This window comes from Vipera berus, assembly GCF_964194415.1.
Source record: "Vipera berus genome assembly, chromosome: 2".
Lineage (NCBI taxonomy): Eukaryota > Metazoa > Chordata > Lepidosauria > Squamata > Viperidae > Vipera > Vipera berus.
This window is the reverse complement of record NC_138203.1, coordinates 204,921,729-204,940,374: the sequence shown is the minus strand read 5'-3', so window position 1 is coordinate 204,940,374 and position 18,646 is coordinate 204,921,729. Positions and strand designations below refer to the sequence as shown.

General features: G+C 35.2%; 1 protein-coding gene across 1 annotated transcript in view; it reads left to right on the top strand.

The window, feature by feature from the left end:
- COL23A1 (collagen type XXIII alpha 1 chain) overlaps window positions 1-18,646 on the top strand; it is a gene marked incomplete at its 5' end in the record, with an annotated part of 327,729 nt that overhangs the window by 215,987 nt on the left and 93,096 nt on the right. Inside the window, 2 exons of the mRNA XM_081319969.1 lie at window positions 4,789-4,895; window positions 9,649-9,675. Coding sequence (XP_081176095.1) covers window positions 4,789-4,895; window positions 9,649-9,675 — 134 coding nt within the window. The remainder of the gene's footprint in view (window positions 1-4,788; window positions 4,896-9,648; window positions 9,676-18,646) is intronic.

The window sequence follows — 18,646 nt, the reverse complement described above, 5'->3', positions numbered from 1 at the left end:
TAAAAGACCGTAAAATGCCTTTTTAAATAGGAGTAAAACACGGATTTGTTGATCTGTTCAGACCAAATGCTCACCTCTATTGTTTGCATAGTCTTCCCAAGGGTCTAGAAGATTTTGAGGGATTAAAAATCCATTGTAACAAAGTTTACAAACTATGATGTTTTGGGAACACCAATGTTTAAAGAGTATTTTTCTGTAAGAAATTAATATGACTAGGCTCTCTGGAAACATTATGAAAGGGAAAATGTTGGAACACTAAGATTTAGGTATAGTTTTTTTTTAAAAAAAGGTTTCTGTTAGATCTGTTACAACTCCCAGTACAGAGTCATAGGAATGAGCATGGTTATGCATCAGGGGGAGGTCTAAGGTGCAATCCTAATAGTGCAGACGTCATAGGGTCATAAAGATCATTAAGGCCACTGAGTACAACCTCTTTTGCTCAGTATTAGAATCCAAATGACAACATATCCGGCAGATGACTGGCTAAGACCCTGCACATATTTAGAAAAGAAAAACGTGCACTGTTCTATGCAATTGATTCCACAACCAAATGGCTCTTATGGTTAAAACGTTTTCCTCTGATGTCTAGTTTGAATCTTTCTTCCTATAATCTGAATTCATAATTTCTTGCCTTGTATTCTAGAATGATGGAAAACAGATCTTCACCACCTACTATTTTATAACCTTTCAGATATTTGACAAGTGCTATCGTAGTCTTCTTCTTCTCAATCCTTTTCTTGTCTTTTCGTATAATTTCATTTTTGTTCACTAGTTTAGCCTCAGTGTTTTTCGCTGAACCTGTCTCACTTAGTCCAAATCCTCCTTTAAAATGTGGTGACTACAACAGAACACAATACTCAAGAAGAGCTCTATGCAGTACAGGAAAAACTAAACAATTATTTCCTGTTATTTGGAAACTATTCTGTTGATGGAGCCCAACATCTGCTTTTCTTGCAGACATATCATACTGTGGATTTTTGTTCAGTTTGAAGTCTCAATACATTTGTTTCTGCATAATCCAAATGTTTGATCTTTCGCATATAGCAAGATCGTCCAGAATAGATTCTGGCTGCAGTTCTCCATGGAGAGGGCAAAAAGAGTGTCACAGCACAAGTCCCTCCCCTTTTCTATGTATGTCATGATATTGTATAAGATTGTCTAAAAGGCACCAAACATTCGATCTGATGGCATAGTGCTCCTTTTATCACTCTGATGAGAGCAGCAAGTTCCTGTAGGTGCCACTGCATATATAAACTTAGCAAATAGTGAAAGCAATTGCACTCTGTGGTATTCTATTTCTGATGAGACACTTAAGACTGTAACACTATAATGAAAATTAATATCATTGCCTTTAAACTCCACAGAAAAAGCCCCGGCAGCAGTTCATATTCAGGAGTGTTGAAAGCAGTAATGTAGATCTGATGGGTCCATTTATGTATCAGTAACTGAACAAAGAATAGAAAGCAGAGAATCAGAATAAATGGTCAGGTTTGTTTAATGGGGGCATGAATAACGATTTTGCCCAACAATCCAGATTGGGAGTGTTGTTTTGTGAATTATTTCAGTATTCTTGGGAAGGAGAAGTAAATTGTCAATGATGATGATATCTAATTATTTAGGGCAAAGAACAACAGTAAATATTTTTTTTTAAAAAAAATATCTTTCCATAGTAGTATTAACTTGGTAAATGACATTCAGGGAGAGTCAACCATGGTGTAGTGTTAGATTAAGACTGGAGAAGTCCAAAGTCAAATCTTCCCTTAGCCACAGAAGCTCTGAGTAACTTTGGGCCAGTCAATCTCTCAGCCCAGCCTTTATCACAGGTTGTTGTTTGTGAAAAAATGGAAGTAGAGAGTCTTTTGTATACCATCTAAAAATCTTAGAGGATAGGTAGGATATAAATCTAATGCATGAAAGTAAATTCAATTAAACCAAGTGTCAAATGATGCACTGTGAATCGTCAATTCTTTAATTTTAATTCTTTAAGTGTTCTTGAGGGAATATCTTAACGTTCATTGTACTAAAATAAAGGCAAGTTCAGTACTGGAAATCCTTAAGAAATAAATAAAATAAAACAATATTTTAATATCTTTATGGTGCAGCTACACATGTGTAGTCCTGGTCACAATGACCCCAGGTTTGCCTTACTGCTGAAAGAGGTACATAAAAAGGCAATCAGTTTTATTAAAGGGTGGAATAACTTCCTTTGAAGGAAAGATCACAGTATTTAAGAAATTTTACTTGAAACACTGGGAGATGAATAACATTATGCACACTGTGTAGAAAGAAGAAAGAAAGAAGAACAGTCCTCTCTTTTCTCCCTGTATCATCCCATAAAGTTCAGTAGTTAAAAAAGTATTTCAAATTACTGAGCCTAATTAATCTGTGCAATTCACTGCTTCAAATCACCAGCTACACTTGCCTCTTGTTTAAAAAAATCAGGTGAAGGACTGCCTCTCTCCTACGAGCACACTCTCTTTTTCTCCCATGCTCTTGCTCTTCCCTCTGGAAGGGGAAAAATGCCAAGATCTAGGAGGCTGGCATTTGGATTCCTGGGAAAATCTTTTTTTGCTAAAGTAACAGACTCTTGAAGGCCTGCTTAAAGCAGTTCTCCAGATCACTTTAGTGTGATTAAGGAGAATGATTCTGAGTCTCCTTCTCATACTTTCCCATTCCCCTGGGCTAAGGTAGCTCTTTTATGATGGTTCTGTTCTCTCTCCATGTTCAAAGGTCCTGCTAGACATTGCACAATAGGAATGAGAGGAAAGAAACAGGGAAGAGGGAAGGATGGAGTTCCTGTAATCTGTAAACATAAAGCATCCTATTTAAGGGCCTTTCTCCTTGGCAGCCTCACTGGCCATCAATTGTACTGTCTTTTCTCATTACTTACAGTATTTGAACAGCAATGGATTCCAGTTCAGCTTTAGAGACCACATTAAACTATACATTGCTTCTATGAAAATCAAAATGGGAGTTTCATTACTTAAAGAGAGAATGCATTGTTTCAAGGTAGTTCCAAAGGATACCAGTAGATCCCATGTATTTCCAGTTAGGGCTGTAGGAAGGCCACCTAATGTGGTTCAGAGTTCCGTTCTGTAAACAGCCTTATCCAGTCCAGGTCACCCCTGAAGTAAGGACATAAGAACATCATCTCCCCAGAGAGTAGAATGGCATTGACCCTGCTGGGTTTTCAAAAGACTGTGAGATCATTGTTTTGCTGATAAGGTGGGGGGACCCAGAAATGCAGTAGAGCAAATCCAGTGGCTATATTGAATGCTATTTCTAGATGTGATTACCTTGGTATGAATCTTGTTAATGTTTATGATGACATTTTGTGTGCTCTTGTACTGTCTTGTCTTCTTTTGTTTTAAATTGTAGTATTGTTTGGCTGTTTAACATTGTTTTAACTGTTTATAAGCCACTCAGAGTCATATACAGTATATGGTTGACTATATAAATTAGATGATAGATAGATAGATAGATAGATAGATAGATAGATAGATAGATAGATAGATAGATAGACAGACAGACAGACAGACAGACAGACAGACAGGCAGACAGACAGACAGACAGACAGACAGACATTCTCTGTTCAACCAAGAAAAGAGCCCATTTGGTCCAGTATTCTATGTTATGCAGCAGCCAACTAAGCACATCCAAAAAAATTAACAATCATGATCAGAATAATGATAGTCCTTTTCCACAATTGTTCCCTAACAATTAATGCTTTTGTACTGTCTTGTCTTCTTTTGTTTTAAATTGTAGTATTGTTTGGCTGTTTAACATTATTTTAACTGTTTATAAGCCACCCAGAGTCATATATATGGTTGGCTATATAAATTAGATGATAGATAGATAGATAGATAGATAGATAGATAGATAGATAGATAGATAGATAGACAGACAGACAGACATTCTCTGTTCAATCAAGAAAAGAGCCCACTTGTCCAGTATTCTATGTTATGCAGCAGCCAACTAAGCACATCCAAAAAAATTAACAATCATGATCAGAATAATGATAGTCCTCTTCCACAATTGTTCCCTAACAATTAATGTTTAAGGTATATTGCCTTTGGTTCAGCTATAAATGAGGTTACTCTGTGATAGAAATGGGCATTTTTAAAATGTGACAAATATACATATTTTTGCATTTGTGAAATAGATAAGGGGGTGGGGGTTAAGGGAGGAAGTGAATCTCGTATGTAATCTTAAGGGGGGAGGGAGATATTACCTTCCCCGTACTTGCTTCAAGGAAGATTGGGAGTCACTTTTTTAACATAGTCATAAGGTACATAAATAATTTACATATTCTTTGCATATTCTTTTTTCTATCTCTTCGTTTTTATTTTCTTTCTGCACTTATTATTTCTTTTTTCTGATTTTAGTTTCTATTATCGTTTAGTATGGTTATTCTTTTTAATAAAAAGTTTTTTTAAAAAAAATAATATTCAATTATCAAGGGTGGTATAACTACCCTAACTACTCCTATTTAAATGTAAGCCTTAAATCTTGACAATGGGCAAATGTTATTTTGACTTTGATATTATTCCAGCTAAATAAACTTGCATTGCAATTTGGTTTGGTTTTTTTTTTTCTTTTCAGAAGGCGATGCTTCTTTTCTAATTCCAGATTTGTTAAAATTCCATAATATAATAGCATGACATCACATTACCATTTAATAGTTGTTATACTAAAACTGTTCTTCAAAATTAATGCTTTGTATTATAATAATTTTAGCTTGTTTGCCCCATGTAATTAATAACCAATGTATTATGTTTTGTTTTTCAGGTCCTCCAGTAAGTAACATTGAGATTACTTTTGGTCACAAGTCAACAAAGCTAAGGCATTTATTTTCCTTTCTGTCTCATTTCACAAGAACAGGGCTTTCAGCAGAGGTGTGTCTGGTCCAGAAATTGGTACCAGATGCTGTTTTCTCTTTCGCTCTTTCTCTTTCCCTCTTTCTCTGATGTAGGGGAATAGTAAAAGAGGAAAAAGTGGTTATTTATTTTTGCCTAAAGGCTTTCGTGCCATTTTGAACTTAGTAAAAGCTGTTCTTTTTCTTTAAAGAATGAGCTTTTGTTGTTATTGATCTCAACTGTTTAAAAAATATCTTTGTCGTGCTGCTGTTTTCATGAATGTTAAATTGTCTTGCTGCATTTCAGTCTCCAAATCTTTGAGAAATAATTACTAGAAATGTTGGTTACATACATCCTGTGATTGTCCAGATGAATGAACAACTTTTGTCACTTTAATGCACCTTGTAAATACACTTCCAGCAGATAATTATCTAATCCTCATTCCACTTGCCCTCATACATATTTCTTTTTAAATTTGCTATTATTGCATGAACAAAAGGGAATATGGAGGGAAATTGAGAATCACCGTAATGATGTACTAGATTACTGTGCCTTGATTCACATAGCAATGGACACTGAAAAAGAAAATGGGCAGATTCCCAGTGACACAGAAGATGGCAATCTGTATCTTATCAGGTGGCCTGCAAACAATTCTTCATTGCCAGAGACAGGTCTATACACGAGTAGCTTAAATATTCATCTGTCTCCCATGGAAAGAAGCCCAATGTACCTTGTTCTACTTCAGTAGCAAGTTTACCTTGTAAATTTATCCAAAGGTACAAAAAATATATTTCATTAACTGATTGATTTGACTTAAACTGATTTTTTAATCCACAAATTCATATTATGAGTATCTAATCCCCAGAGCCCAATTTCAAAAGTAGGAACTCATATCCAATTAACTTGGAGAAAACCACCAGATTACTAGAGCTATTCCACTACTAGCAGATGTTATCAGTTGACAAAGGCAACTTTTCCTGGTGATTGCTAGGCATTAGATTCAGTGCTTTTTACTGTGGTTTTAATCTATTGCTAAAACATTGTCATGGCATAGTGAAACGACATTGCAGCTAAAAATTCTGGGTACAACGATATCAATGAAGCTTTCTGTTCATGGTCTTCTTCTAGATCAATTAAAAACTATCCTAAAGATTTAAGGGCAAAAGAAGACTGCATCTGCAAAAAAATGGTAAAATGGTTTTCAAAAATTTAGTTCAAACCTTTCCTAGCAGGTTGTAGTTCTGGTAGGCTGGTGGCAGCTAAAGAGTAGCCAAACTGCACTTTTTGCTTTAAATGTTGTAAGTACTGTGGAAGTATTGTTTTTCAGCCAGTTGTGTGATGAAGGTTAGAAGGCAGTGATACTTCTCTGAGTATTTTCAGATACATATGTAGAATGTGCTTCCCTAAGCCAGTTCGTGAACTATTTAAACAACTTGCCACCTATTCTGTCTTCCTCACTTAGCAAACATAATAGCCTTAGTCTTTTCAGGTTGCAGAAAGATGCTCAGGTCAGGTTGCAATACAAAGTGAATGAGAATCTGGAGAACTTGCTTCAATCCTATTGGTATAATAAGACAAGACCACTTTATCATCTGAGTGTGTTAGCTAATCTACACAGGTAAAAATGGAAACAGGTAGTCCTTCACTTATGATCACAATTCAGCCCAAAATTTCCACTGTAAGTGAGACATTGTTAAGTGAGTTTTGCCCCATTTTATGACCTTTCAGTGAATCACTGAAGTTGTTAAGTTAGTACATGGTTATTAAGTGAATCTGGCTTTTCCATTGACTTTGCTTGTCAGAAGGTCACAAAAGGTCATCACAGGACTCCGGGACACTGCAATCATTATAAATATGACTCACTTTCCAAGTGTCTGAATTTTGATCATATAACCATGGGGATGCTGCAATGGTCATAGGTCACTGCTGTTGTAACTTCAAATGGTCACTAAACAAACTGTTATAATTGAGGACTACCTGTACAGCCATCAAGTTAATGCAGAGGCTGTTAGCATATGCCAGTCCTCTTATCCATAAATAGGCTTTTCATGGAACATATAAATAAATATGAAATAAGTGGCTCTTAAGGGGCACCTCAACTTTCCTACAGGGGTTATAACAAAAGGAAAATTTAACATCAGTAAACACAGCAAACCTGCTACCCTGGTCTTTGAAACATGTTTTTCTATTAAATTGTATAGATTCAAATATGAAATCTGTTGGAAATTTAATTATAAACATATGATGCTTTAAAATTTAAATTCAACTTTAAATGGCGTAGAACCTGGAAAAACTTGTGAAATGATGTAGACACTATACAAAAGGTGACATTTTAATATTCTTCTCAAGCCCTTTTGAACCAATTGAGATTTTGTATGTGTTAAGATTGGATTGAATTTTGTTATTTCCTGTATTGAAATGTCAAAGGACCCAATCTGGAAAGCAATTTGCTGCTTTAATGTTGAATATTAAGCATACCAAAGAATACAAACAGAAAGAACTACTTTCATAAAGTTTATGGATCAAAAGAAGGAAAAATGATAAAGGCTAATATCTTTGTTGATACCACATTTTCATTTAAACTGACAATGGAATTTATGAATCAATTGTAATACAACAGTCATCTAATTCTGAATCATATAATTTTAAGTTGTTTAGTAATTTGCCCCATTAACTGGTTGGGTATAGTAAAACTAAAATATCAATAAACAAATAAATTTTAATATATCGTTACTGAATTCAGTTTAACAAGTAGAAATGGATTGAAATACCATTATTTTTTCCACATGGAGCTCCATATTAAAAATCTTATGTCTGGCTGTAATAGATTGCAATGACATTCTCAACTGTGAAGCAATTATATTTCTTCAATGATTTCAGTTTTTTACTTTCTATATTTGACTATTTAGGTAAGATTTATTTTTCTATTTTTGCCCCATAAATTCTACTTGAAGTAGCTATACCATATTAGAATTGCAAAGGAGCTTTTTCCATCCAAAAAAGGTCTATACAATTCACTTATTTTCCCTTATAAAATGCATTTTCTTTCTAAGGCTTAAACGTATGGCCTGAGAAATTTTCTTTATACTCAAAATATCTATTGTTAGAAGAACTCTGCATGTAAGACTATTGTGTTGTGGGGTGTTTTTGTATTTTGGGACGGGGTTTTTTGTCTGTTTAGTAACCAATTACTACATGTATCATATGACAACATGTTACACTGAAAATTCATTCTTCTCTCATATTACCAGAGCCACCTGTTATTTTCTTACTGTCATACATTTGTGTATTCTCTATTAGATTCTATTAGGTGATGCAGTATTTATGGCTGTTATATCATTGGCCATATTCTCTGCAGAATGAGTGTGCTGTGCAGAGTTTTCCACACAAAAAAAAATTGGCTACAGAAGATACTAAAATCACATATTAAGTAAGCAATTTCCACAAATTGAAGAAAATATTTACTGTGCCATTATACTTTAGCAATGAGCATATCGAAATGCGTAGAATGCTTAAAATGTTAAGGTAAAGTGAATAGGAAGCTTATGTGTTATCAATTATATACTCAATCTTATATTATTATTTTTATTATTATATTAGATTTTATTATTTTATACAAGTGGCCCAAATATTGGTTCTCTCACTAGGCAGACAAAGAAGGGATATTCCCTCTGAGATGGGTGCTCACCTGTCCATTGAGAAATACCCAGATAAGTAAAACACCTTGACTATTCACTTACATTGGTTTATTGAGTCAGTGTTGTTGCTCCTTTTTTGTTAAGTTTGATTTAGATTTGTTTGCAACCACGCATAGGTGTTGACGCATATCTACGCTGCAAAGGGTAAGCATGGGTCGCAGATGGGTAAGCATAGATAGCAGATGGTTACAGACTGTCAACAGCTACGCAACCCTCTCTGAAGCACAGATGCTTGTGTTCCCTGATGTGCAGTGGCACAGAAGCCTAATTCTCACTTTAAAGAGAGCAACAACAGTGGTTCATAAACCAATTTAACTGAATAGTCAAAGTTCCAGTTATGTGGTTGTTCCCTCTTATATTTTCCTCCAATTTGTTTTTAAATCTTGATTTCAATTTGTTGTAAACCTAGATTTGTTTCAAATTGGCCACCTATAATGGAGGGAAAGAAACAGGGAAGGAAGGGTGTTTAGTTCCTACTGCTCACAGATGCTTCAGTCTGCCAACCAGACAACAAACTACAGCAAAGCTCAGTAAAGCTGTAGTTGAATAACGTGACTATGGAGCAAAACCACTTATAGTTAAATATAATCCTGCATGTTTCCATATTAAAATCAATCATATCCAATCAGAGTCAGCTTCACACAGTAATATATGATGGACTGCAGGATGAAATAAGACTGTTGTGTGGAAAATAAAGGTGCCATTAGCTAAAAACATTTGAAGTTTAGATTTCTGTTTAAAGTTTTTACATATATCTGTTTTCCTTTTATTTACTTTTAAACTCCATGTATAGAGGATGAGTGAAGTTTGCTGAGGCATAATATTTAATTGGTGGTCTTGAGTAGCTATCTCTTCTCTATTTCAACTATGTCATATTGTCATAGAATAACAAAATTCAAGAATTTTAAAAAGAAGATATCCCTGCCATAAATTCCTATTTTTTGTTTTTTTGATATAGATTTTGTAGTGGGTGGAACCTACAAAGATTCATTTGTCTTCCAGATCAGTTCCTAAATTTTGATGTTGACTGTGAACTCTTGCTAATGTTAAGTACCACTGACTGATCTTATTGTTTTCCTTATTTAATATCACAGGGGCAATCAGGACGAGATGGTTACCCGGTAACTTTATTTTGTAATCTTTCCTGCATACTGTTTATTCCTGCTTAATCCATTTTCACTCTCTATATTTTAGTTGCCCCATCAAAAGTATCAAACTAATTTCATTTCACCCACTTCAACATCTGTTTATTACCTTTACAGTAGGTCTAGCTGACTTTATTAATATCAATTCAAGATATTTAATTATTATTCAAACACTGTACCTACACTACTCTTTATAAAGTTCCCATATGTGTAGGATTCCTAGTAATATTGGTCTAATAAATGCATGCTAGCGTTAGCATCTGAAAGCTATTTTTACAGTAGAATGTGAATCCTATTTATTGACTACCATACAGAAGTATTCCTTAAAGTCTCCCTGTTGCTGAACCATTATTACTGACATTGCCACTTTCTAGCATATGATAATCTATAATTTATATCCTGAAACATGTTATTTGTTCCTTAGTTAGCACATATGTTGCTAATGTATTCAATTTATGGAATGCATTGAACAGTCATTATGAACATTTATTTGATGTTTGTATGATATAAGTGAAGAAGAATAGGAATCTCCACTGGCTATAACAAGTATAAGTAGCACCTTTTAAACTTTTTACTGGATGATTTTTCAAATGTATTACCTTTAAGTTCAAACTACATATACTTAGACCCATGAATTTCAGAGAACTTAGTTCTGAGTAGATCTAGTTAAATCCATCATAAGTAGCATCATATCATTTTTCAAAGAGAGGGTTTCCATACTGACAAATTTCCTTTTCTTTTCTTCATGGCATTATATTTCTTCATGCATATAATCATTATTTTGTGGTTGTTTTAAAGGATGAACAACAGCTTACTTCTCTCTTTTTCCCCACCCTATAGCATAGCATTATGAGTGTGGAAGAATCATAAGATTAAACAAGCATCTGATAATATTTCTTTTAATCTTTGTATTACAAGCAACAGCATAAGTGAGCCATTGTTGCTGTTGTTGGTCTATATCCCCCTTTTGATATATTTTAATCAGTCACAACTAAAAAACAGTTAGTGCTATGAAAATAGCAAAGATTTATTGACGTCTCTTAGTGTTGTTACTATCAAAGGCAAAAAAGGTATAGTGAATATAACAAATAAATTAGTTGACCAATACTGAGATTTCCTGTTTTTAAAAGACTTAAATGTAGAGATACACAAATATATTGAATTGTATACTCAATGCAAGAACTTTAGATTCAATTTTGTTTTTTTAGAAATGCCCATTTTTAGTCACAATTCCATAAAATACAGAATTCTTAAAAGTCCTAGAATGCATCAAATGTGATATTTAGATTGCCTGATAATAAGTTTATAATCTGACCTTAGTAAGAAAGCAATGCATATTGATACAGTACATTACATTCATTCATAAGCTCACCCTTTGGCATGAAAGCAAATAATAAAGTAGTGTTCTTGGCAGATATGAAATGAGATGTTTTGGACAGGAGCCCAGAAGCAGAACTGAAAAATTATCATCATAAGTCTTTAGCGTTCAGCATGGCTGCAAGATTTTACTTTTTCTTTTATACAAAAGACATAAGTCCTTTAGTACATTTCTTGTAAAGGAAGACAATTATTTAATTGTGGTACTTTCCAAGATGACTACATTTTTTAATGCTTGATAGATTTCCTGTAACTTGCAGAGTTTCATCAATAATATTGGAGTAATTATTCAGTTTTGGGAGCAGCACAAAAAGATATACCCCTTGACTTGTTACTGCTAACAAGATAATAGAGAGTGGATCATCATTCTATTCTATTTCTTATCTTATACTCTTCCATTTCTACTTATACTCTTGCTCCTGATCAGTGCTTTTTTTGTAAAAGAAAAAGGTGCCGGAACTCACACATGTCATACAACCCGCCTTGCCTACCCTACAAGGTTCCATCCAAAAAAGGTGCCGGAACTCCGTTCTGAGCGTTCTATGAGAAAAAAAGCCCTGCTCCTGATACAGTCAAATTATATCATTAGAATTTGCTTATATGTCAACTAACATTGATCCTCATGATCCTAAGTGCCTAAATAAAAAGTCCCTATAACTTTATTTCAGGGTCTGTATTGTCTTCACTGTTCATATAGCCCATGTTACTCCAGTTGTATTTGCAGAGAAGACAATTCCAGTTAAATAAAAGTTACCCTTTAGAGAAAGTAATATTTGATCATATTCTAATTAAGGGGAAGAAAAGGCAGGGAGGCCTGCAACTTGCTCATTTAAATCATGTTCCTTGGAAACTTTTACAAATATTTGTTAAAGGGATTGTCCCAACAAATAAGCCCAGTCACATTTGGCTATCTGAATATAGCAATATTACACAAAAGAGACATTTGTAAAGCATCAAATACCACATTTGTTATGGATCCCAGAAGTCTGCAATTAATCACTTAAACAAATCCCTATATTTGTTACAATGACCTATCCAAAATATTAATTGTGCTTTGATGTGAATCAACAAGGGTTACAGCCAAAGTGGCAAGTATAGAAATATTTTCAAAAAGTTCAGTTTACATGGATGTATATTTATATATACAGCATATTTGGGCATGCTGGGATTTAAAATAGCTCTGATACCCTCTGATGAATTCCTGATGCCAACCAATCCCTTTGATTATCTTCAAGTTGGGTAGAAACATAGAAAATAAATGGCAGAAAAAGACATAGTAGACCATCAATTTTGCCCTTTGAGGTTTTTTATTGTTTTTTAAATTTTTGTTAGGTGGTGGACATGTGTTTGTTCCAAGTGTGTTTAAACTCAGTTACTGATGATTAACACATTTGGATATCTGAGAATGAAAGTCTAGCAGCAGCATCATAATCTTTGCTTCCTCTAAATGCATACATAATGCATATAGGCTAAAAAGAAGGTTGAGAAAGAGAATTTAGAGAGCAAAGAGGAATTTACAAAAAAGTCTAAGTGAAAGGGTCAAAAAAGAAATAAAACTTAAGAAACCAAACAAATGAAAATGAAATTAGCCCACAGTCCTGACCTGCAATACTTGTGGCATAATTGAATTCCTGCCTCATTCATAAATTGCAAATAACATCAGAATAAATTGCTTACAGATGTAACTCATATATGGACAATTATAACGAAATATGGCCATCCTCAATTGAAATTTCTGTGTAAAAGAAACAAAGGCAAGCAAGCAAATTCAAAATATTTCTACCTGAAAACAATCTGGTATATATCTGCATAAACGTCAGAAGATTAAATTAACAAATAGCCACGCTTCTCTGATGAGTAAGGATAAAGACTTAACAGATTACAAAAAGAGGGTGCTACAGAAGGACTTGACAGCAGAAGATAATCAAACAAAGGAGCAAGCCCTGTGATGGAAATGATAATAAGAAGCAACTGATGTAGAAGATACCCTGCACTGCTGAAACTTTGAAACCTCTTTGTGATCATTGTTGAGGAAACAAGTTCTAAGGTCTTCCAAAGGAGAACAGACACAGATATAGGATGGTGTATCCCAACACAGGCTGTAGCTGTGCTCTGCAAGAAGATTAAAAGACAAGTTCTGGTAGTTGACAGTTGGCTGATTGCTAGGAACAGGAAAGCAATATCCAAGATTTATCTAAAGCAGGGGTGTCAAACTCAATTTCATTGAGGGCCGCATCAGCATTGCGGTTGCCCTCAGGGGGCTGGGTGGGTATGGCCAGGGTGGGCGTGGCCTACTGGGTGGGCGTGGCTAGAGTGTGTATGGCCTACTGGGTGGGCATGGCCAGCTCTACATTGTTCGCATCAGGGGTGCCTATGGGGGCCTGGGCAGGAGTGGGACAGATCTGAGGGTCTCTGGCAGAAGGAGGGTCTCTGGGCCAGGGCCAAGGCAGTGGGGGCCGTTCCCTCACTGTTTCCAGGATGGCTTCGCGGGCCACATGAAACCACTTTGTGGGCTGGATCCGGCCTCCGGGCCTTGTGTTTGACATGTCTGATCTAAAGCATTGATAGTTATTCTTTCCTGCAAATCCATGTTTGCACTAGAAAAAAAATGAGTTCAGCCATCCAATCTTACTTATTATTTATATATTATAGAGTCGACCCAACTCCAAATGATTCTAGGCAGCTTACATTTTAAATACAGGATACAATAAAGATTGACAAGCAAATTGTACTTGTCCAGAAAATAAAATTATATATAGCAACAACAACAAAAACGCTCCAAGGGGTTCAACAGTCACTCTAACCCATGATCTGGGAAAGCAGACAGGTATTCAAAGATTTTCAGAACATCGTTAGGTTGGGACCCACATGAATCTCTGGTGAGTGTGAACACAAGAGTTTCAAATTGAGTCTGTATCAGTTGGAAACTTACTGGAAACCCTGAAGTAAGAACATCTATTAAAGAGTTATACACTGTAGAAGGAAAGGGGAATGTGTCATAGCATGATTAGAGCTGAATGTTTGCTTGTCACTTTTAGCAGAACAATTGTTTCTCAAAGACAGAAACCATGGAGGCATTTTCTGATTCCTTTAATATGTACAAGTATATTTGCAAGAATTAAGGAAAAACTTAAGTATTTATAGCACTTTATCAGACTTTTAAATAGAAAGTATTTTCCTCCTTCTTGCTCTTTCCTTACCTCTTTCCCAGAGTTGTTGCCTCCTAGGGTACTGCACTAAGGTGGTGATGAACTGTTTGATTAAAATTTATTTGAGAAATTGTGGGTAATGGGTGACATGCCAGATGTTTTGAGGAGAGCAAGTGATTTTATCTTCAAACCCAGGAAAAGACAAAATCCAGACCACTCAGCCTGACTTTGACATGTAGGTAAATTCCTGAGGAGATCATAAGGAGATCAGCCTCCTTGAAAATGATGTGGTGAGATAGCGCTGAAGATGTTACCTAGTTTGGTAACAAAAATGTCTGTAAGCAAACAACCAACTCGGCCAGAATCAAGGACTCCCCACATGTAGTAATTGCTAGAAATTGGCATTGATTTTTCAAGAATACATTTTATGAATCTTATCCTATTTTTGGATTAGATAAAATATTTTTATTTCAGCGAAGCCTTTGACAATGACATTTTGTGACATTTTGATTAATAAAATAAGTGTAAGTGTGAAGGAATTCAGAGTCTTTAGCCTTAGGAAGAAAAGACTGAGGGAAGATATGATAGCACTCCTCAAGGACTTGGAATGATGTCATACAGAAGATGTCAAGACATGTTCCCTAGTACAGAATACAAAAGAGTAAAATTAAGTTATAAGAAGATAATGCCAGTTGAATGTTAAGTGAAAGATAATAAGCATTCATGGCAATGTTTGGAAATCAATGACCAAAAAAGAATGTAGGTTCTCCTTTGTTCGGGGATAGTCCAGAGGATTCTTTAGTTTAGATTCCTGAATGAACAGGAAATTGGGCTCAGTATCCTAAATGCTCCTTCCAATTCCATTATTCATTTGTGTTCTATGATTCTCTAAGGAAGGGGGCACAAAGTAGTAGGATGTGCTCTCTTATAATGTAAGAAAACTGTTAAGTAAAGCATCCCGTGACCTTGTATTTGGTCAAGTTGGTGTTCTTAGACCTCTGAGATTTTATTTTATTTCCTTTGCTTTGCCATTTAGGTTTGCATATTTATTGTTTTGAAAAAGGGGGTGCAGTTAATTTACTTATTTTAAGGCTTAGGAAAACAGTCCGATGGTATAAAGAAATGTATTTTGTGAGCAATATTTTTTTATTTTTTATTTTATTTTAATTCCATTTATATCCCGCCCTTCTCCGAAGACTTAGGGTGGCTTACAAGCTTAGCAGTAGCCTTCATTCGATGTATATGCCTGCTTATTAGGGCTTTCACACACACCCCAAGCGGCATTATTACAAAGTCAGCTTAATTGCCCCCAACAATCTGGGTCCTCATTTTACCTACCTCGGAAGGATGGAAGGCTGAGTCAACCTTGAGCCTGGTGGGATGCGAACCTGCACTAATTGCAGGCAGCTGGTTTTACTTAAGAAGGCATTAGCCCACTGCTCCACCAAGGCTCTTATGTATGAACGATTGTAGTAACTGCGTTAGGAATTCCTCTAAAGAATTAATTTCATGTAAAAGGATGGCATCAGTTGGATCCAAGCAGGTTAGCTGCCTGCTTCAAGATGATATGAAAAGGTGTGTCTGCAGCTTTAAAACATGTACGTGGAGAACATGTAGCCTCAAAAGGATACTGAATTATAGCTCATAGCAGCCTTAGCTAGCCAATTGAGGATTATAGGCGATTACAGTTGAACAACATCTGGCAGATCGCCGGTTCTCCACCCCTGTTTTACAATTCACATTGCCTAAGGCTTCAGCAGTTCAATAACATGAGCTAAGATAATCAACTTGATGTCCTCCAGATGTATTGAATTGTAAACCCTGTATGCCCAGGCAGCATGGCCAAAAGTCATAGATGGAACTGTAGTTCAAAGTACTTGGAGATACCAGTTTGTCTGTCAGAAGAATATTTTGTAAACTAATTCTGTCCATCTGTGCCCTCAAATGGGTGGCTGCAGTACTTCTCATTTAGTATACATGGCATTCAATTCATTTTCTCTAATGGCTGTGAAGTATAGAATCCTAAGTACTATTTTTGTAGTATAAAAAGAATCCTGTAATTGAGGGCCAAATTAAATGTGACCTTAAATCAGGGGTGTCCAACTGGCAGCCCATGGGCCGGATGCATCATGGCAGGCCACGCCCACTCCAGCTCTGCAAAGGCAAAAAACATCACGATATGTCACAATACGTCACATGACATGATTAAGTTTGACACCCGTGCCTTAAATGAAGCTAATAATTATATATGTATATTTGTGTATTTAAAACATGGAAAATGCTGATGAAGGGATTTCTTTCAGGAGCCAGAAAGAAAAGAAAAAATATACTTAACCTTTCCATCTCCCAAATTCCAGTTTATATTTCTTGCACCTAGTGACTAACTCTGTGTGGTTGTATAGGTTTCTCAGAAAAAAAGATCAAATTTCTATTTCCATATGCCCCCACAACAACCTAGATGATATACCACTTCATATGAGATCAGGCCACCTTCATTCAGATCTTAATGTCCATGGAGATTCTCAATCATCCAGGTCATAGTTGTCCCAAAGGCAACTAGACTTTTTCAAAAGACAACTAGACTTTCTTTGTTTTTTTCCTTGAAAACTGAAAAAACCTCTTCAGTTTATTCAGATATATTATCTCCTTATTGTTTCTCCTGGTTTAATAGACACATATCTTCATTCCATTTCATTTATCCATGTACTTTATTGTTTATTTTATTGTTCCAAGTCTCAGTCTTCCATATGCAATGGTTATCACTCAATGAAGCAATAGATATTGATTTCTGTTGCCCATCCTGGCTTTGTTTAATCAAACCTATCACCTAACATTTTTTAATAAATAGAGAAGGTATAGACTAGGTTACCAGCTTTACTCACATTCACGCTACATGCAGTATTTTCTTAATACGATCTAGCTTATCACAGTATGCATTTGCTTTATTGTCTCCAACATGAGGGGCTTCAGAAATTTGGAATCCTTATTGCTGTTATTGCTGTTATAAATTACTTTGTTCCTCAGTTTGTTTTGGAGCATCAGCCAGGTTCTTTATCCATTTTTGGAACATGTTTTCTCCTATTAGAACTAGAGGTCAGTTCAAGGCTTGAGTAAAAAAAAAAATCCATGACAAATATAAACCTTGATCTCTTACCACTAATCTTCCTTCCCCAAGTAATAATCAAAAAGAAGCTACTATGAGTTCATTTTTTCTGGAGTCTGCCATCTAAAGTGGAACTTCCCATTGCTATGTGTCAGACTTTACCAGGCATTCAACTGTAGTTTCAATAACTAGCTAGCAGCAGAAGCTTCATAAAGTTTATAAACAGTTATATATCTATATTTATATCAACTATATCTATATCTGTCTATCTCAGGCAACTGCAGTGTGTGTGAGAAGATATTTGTTCCAATTTCAGAATTAATCTTGTCCTTTTACTCTTTCAACCCAGTGGACTTTTGACTGTTCTTTTCCAGGCCTTGAGTGTCAGAGACACCTGTTTCATGTTTATATAACACTTCTGTCTGGTCAGAACATTATCTTCTCTTGCTAGCTTCAGCTCTTAGTTTCACAGAAATGCTCTGAGAACGATTCAAGATAGTAGTAACCAATGCTAACCAGAAGTGGCTGTTTAATAACTCTTATTTCATTATTCTTCCCATTATTATTTTTTGGCCAGAGAATAAATATTGGTTAATTAGAATTACTTCCTGTGCAGCATAGAGAACCTAGAATGCTACTGAAGTAAAATTTTGATTCTTAAATAATTTTGATTCTTAAAGAAGATATACGTATGTTGTATTCTGTAATATAAAGAAGCATAATAACAATAAAAGTATTTTTCCAGCATTAACTTCTTGCTTCCTTATAAACTTAGAATTCAATACATGAATTTGCTGTCCTGTATAGAAAGGTTTTGGAAGATTTTCTAAAATTTTAGAAGTTTTTTTTGTATGAAAAATATAATAAATGTTAGAAATGTGTTTGACAATATCCATCTTAATTATATGTGGAAATAATTCTAGACTATCCTGTTGCTTGAATGCCAGAAAAATTAAACAGATCCATATGAAATGAACAGGCATCTGCAACGTCTTTTCATTTTCCACTGCAGAATTCCCAGCTCTCTCCCTAGCTAGAGCACAATCCCACTTTTGTCCTTGTGTTCAGTTACGTTGGGTGTGTCATACAGAACAACAACAACAACAACATGTGTGATTCAGGACATTTCTTTTAGCCATCAAAAACAATGCCATCCCTAATTGCATTGAACTTTCTCTTTAATTAGTGTTTTCTTGTTTAATTTTATTTTTGTTTCCTTTATAGAGGAACCTTTGTTTCGTTTTCATGAAACAACAAACTTGGAAGAGAAAAGAGAAACCAACTGTGCTTCCTTTTATAAGTACATTCATAAGCACGT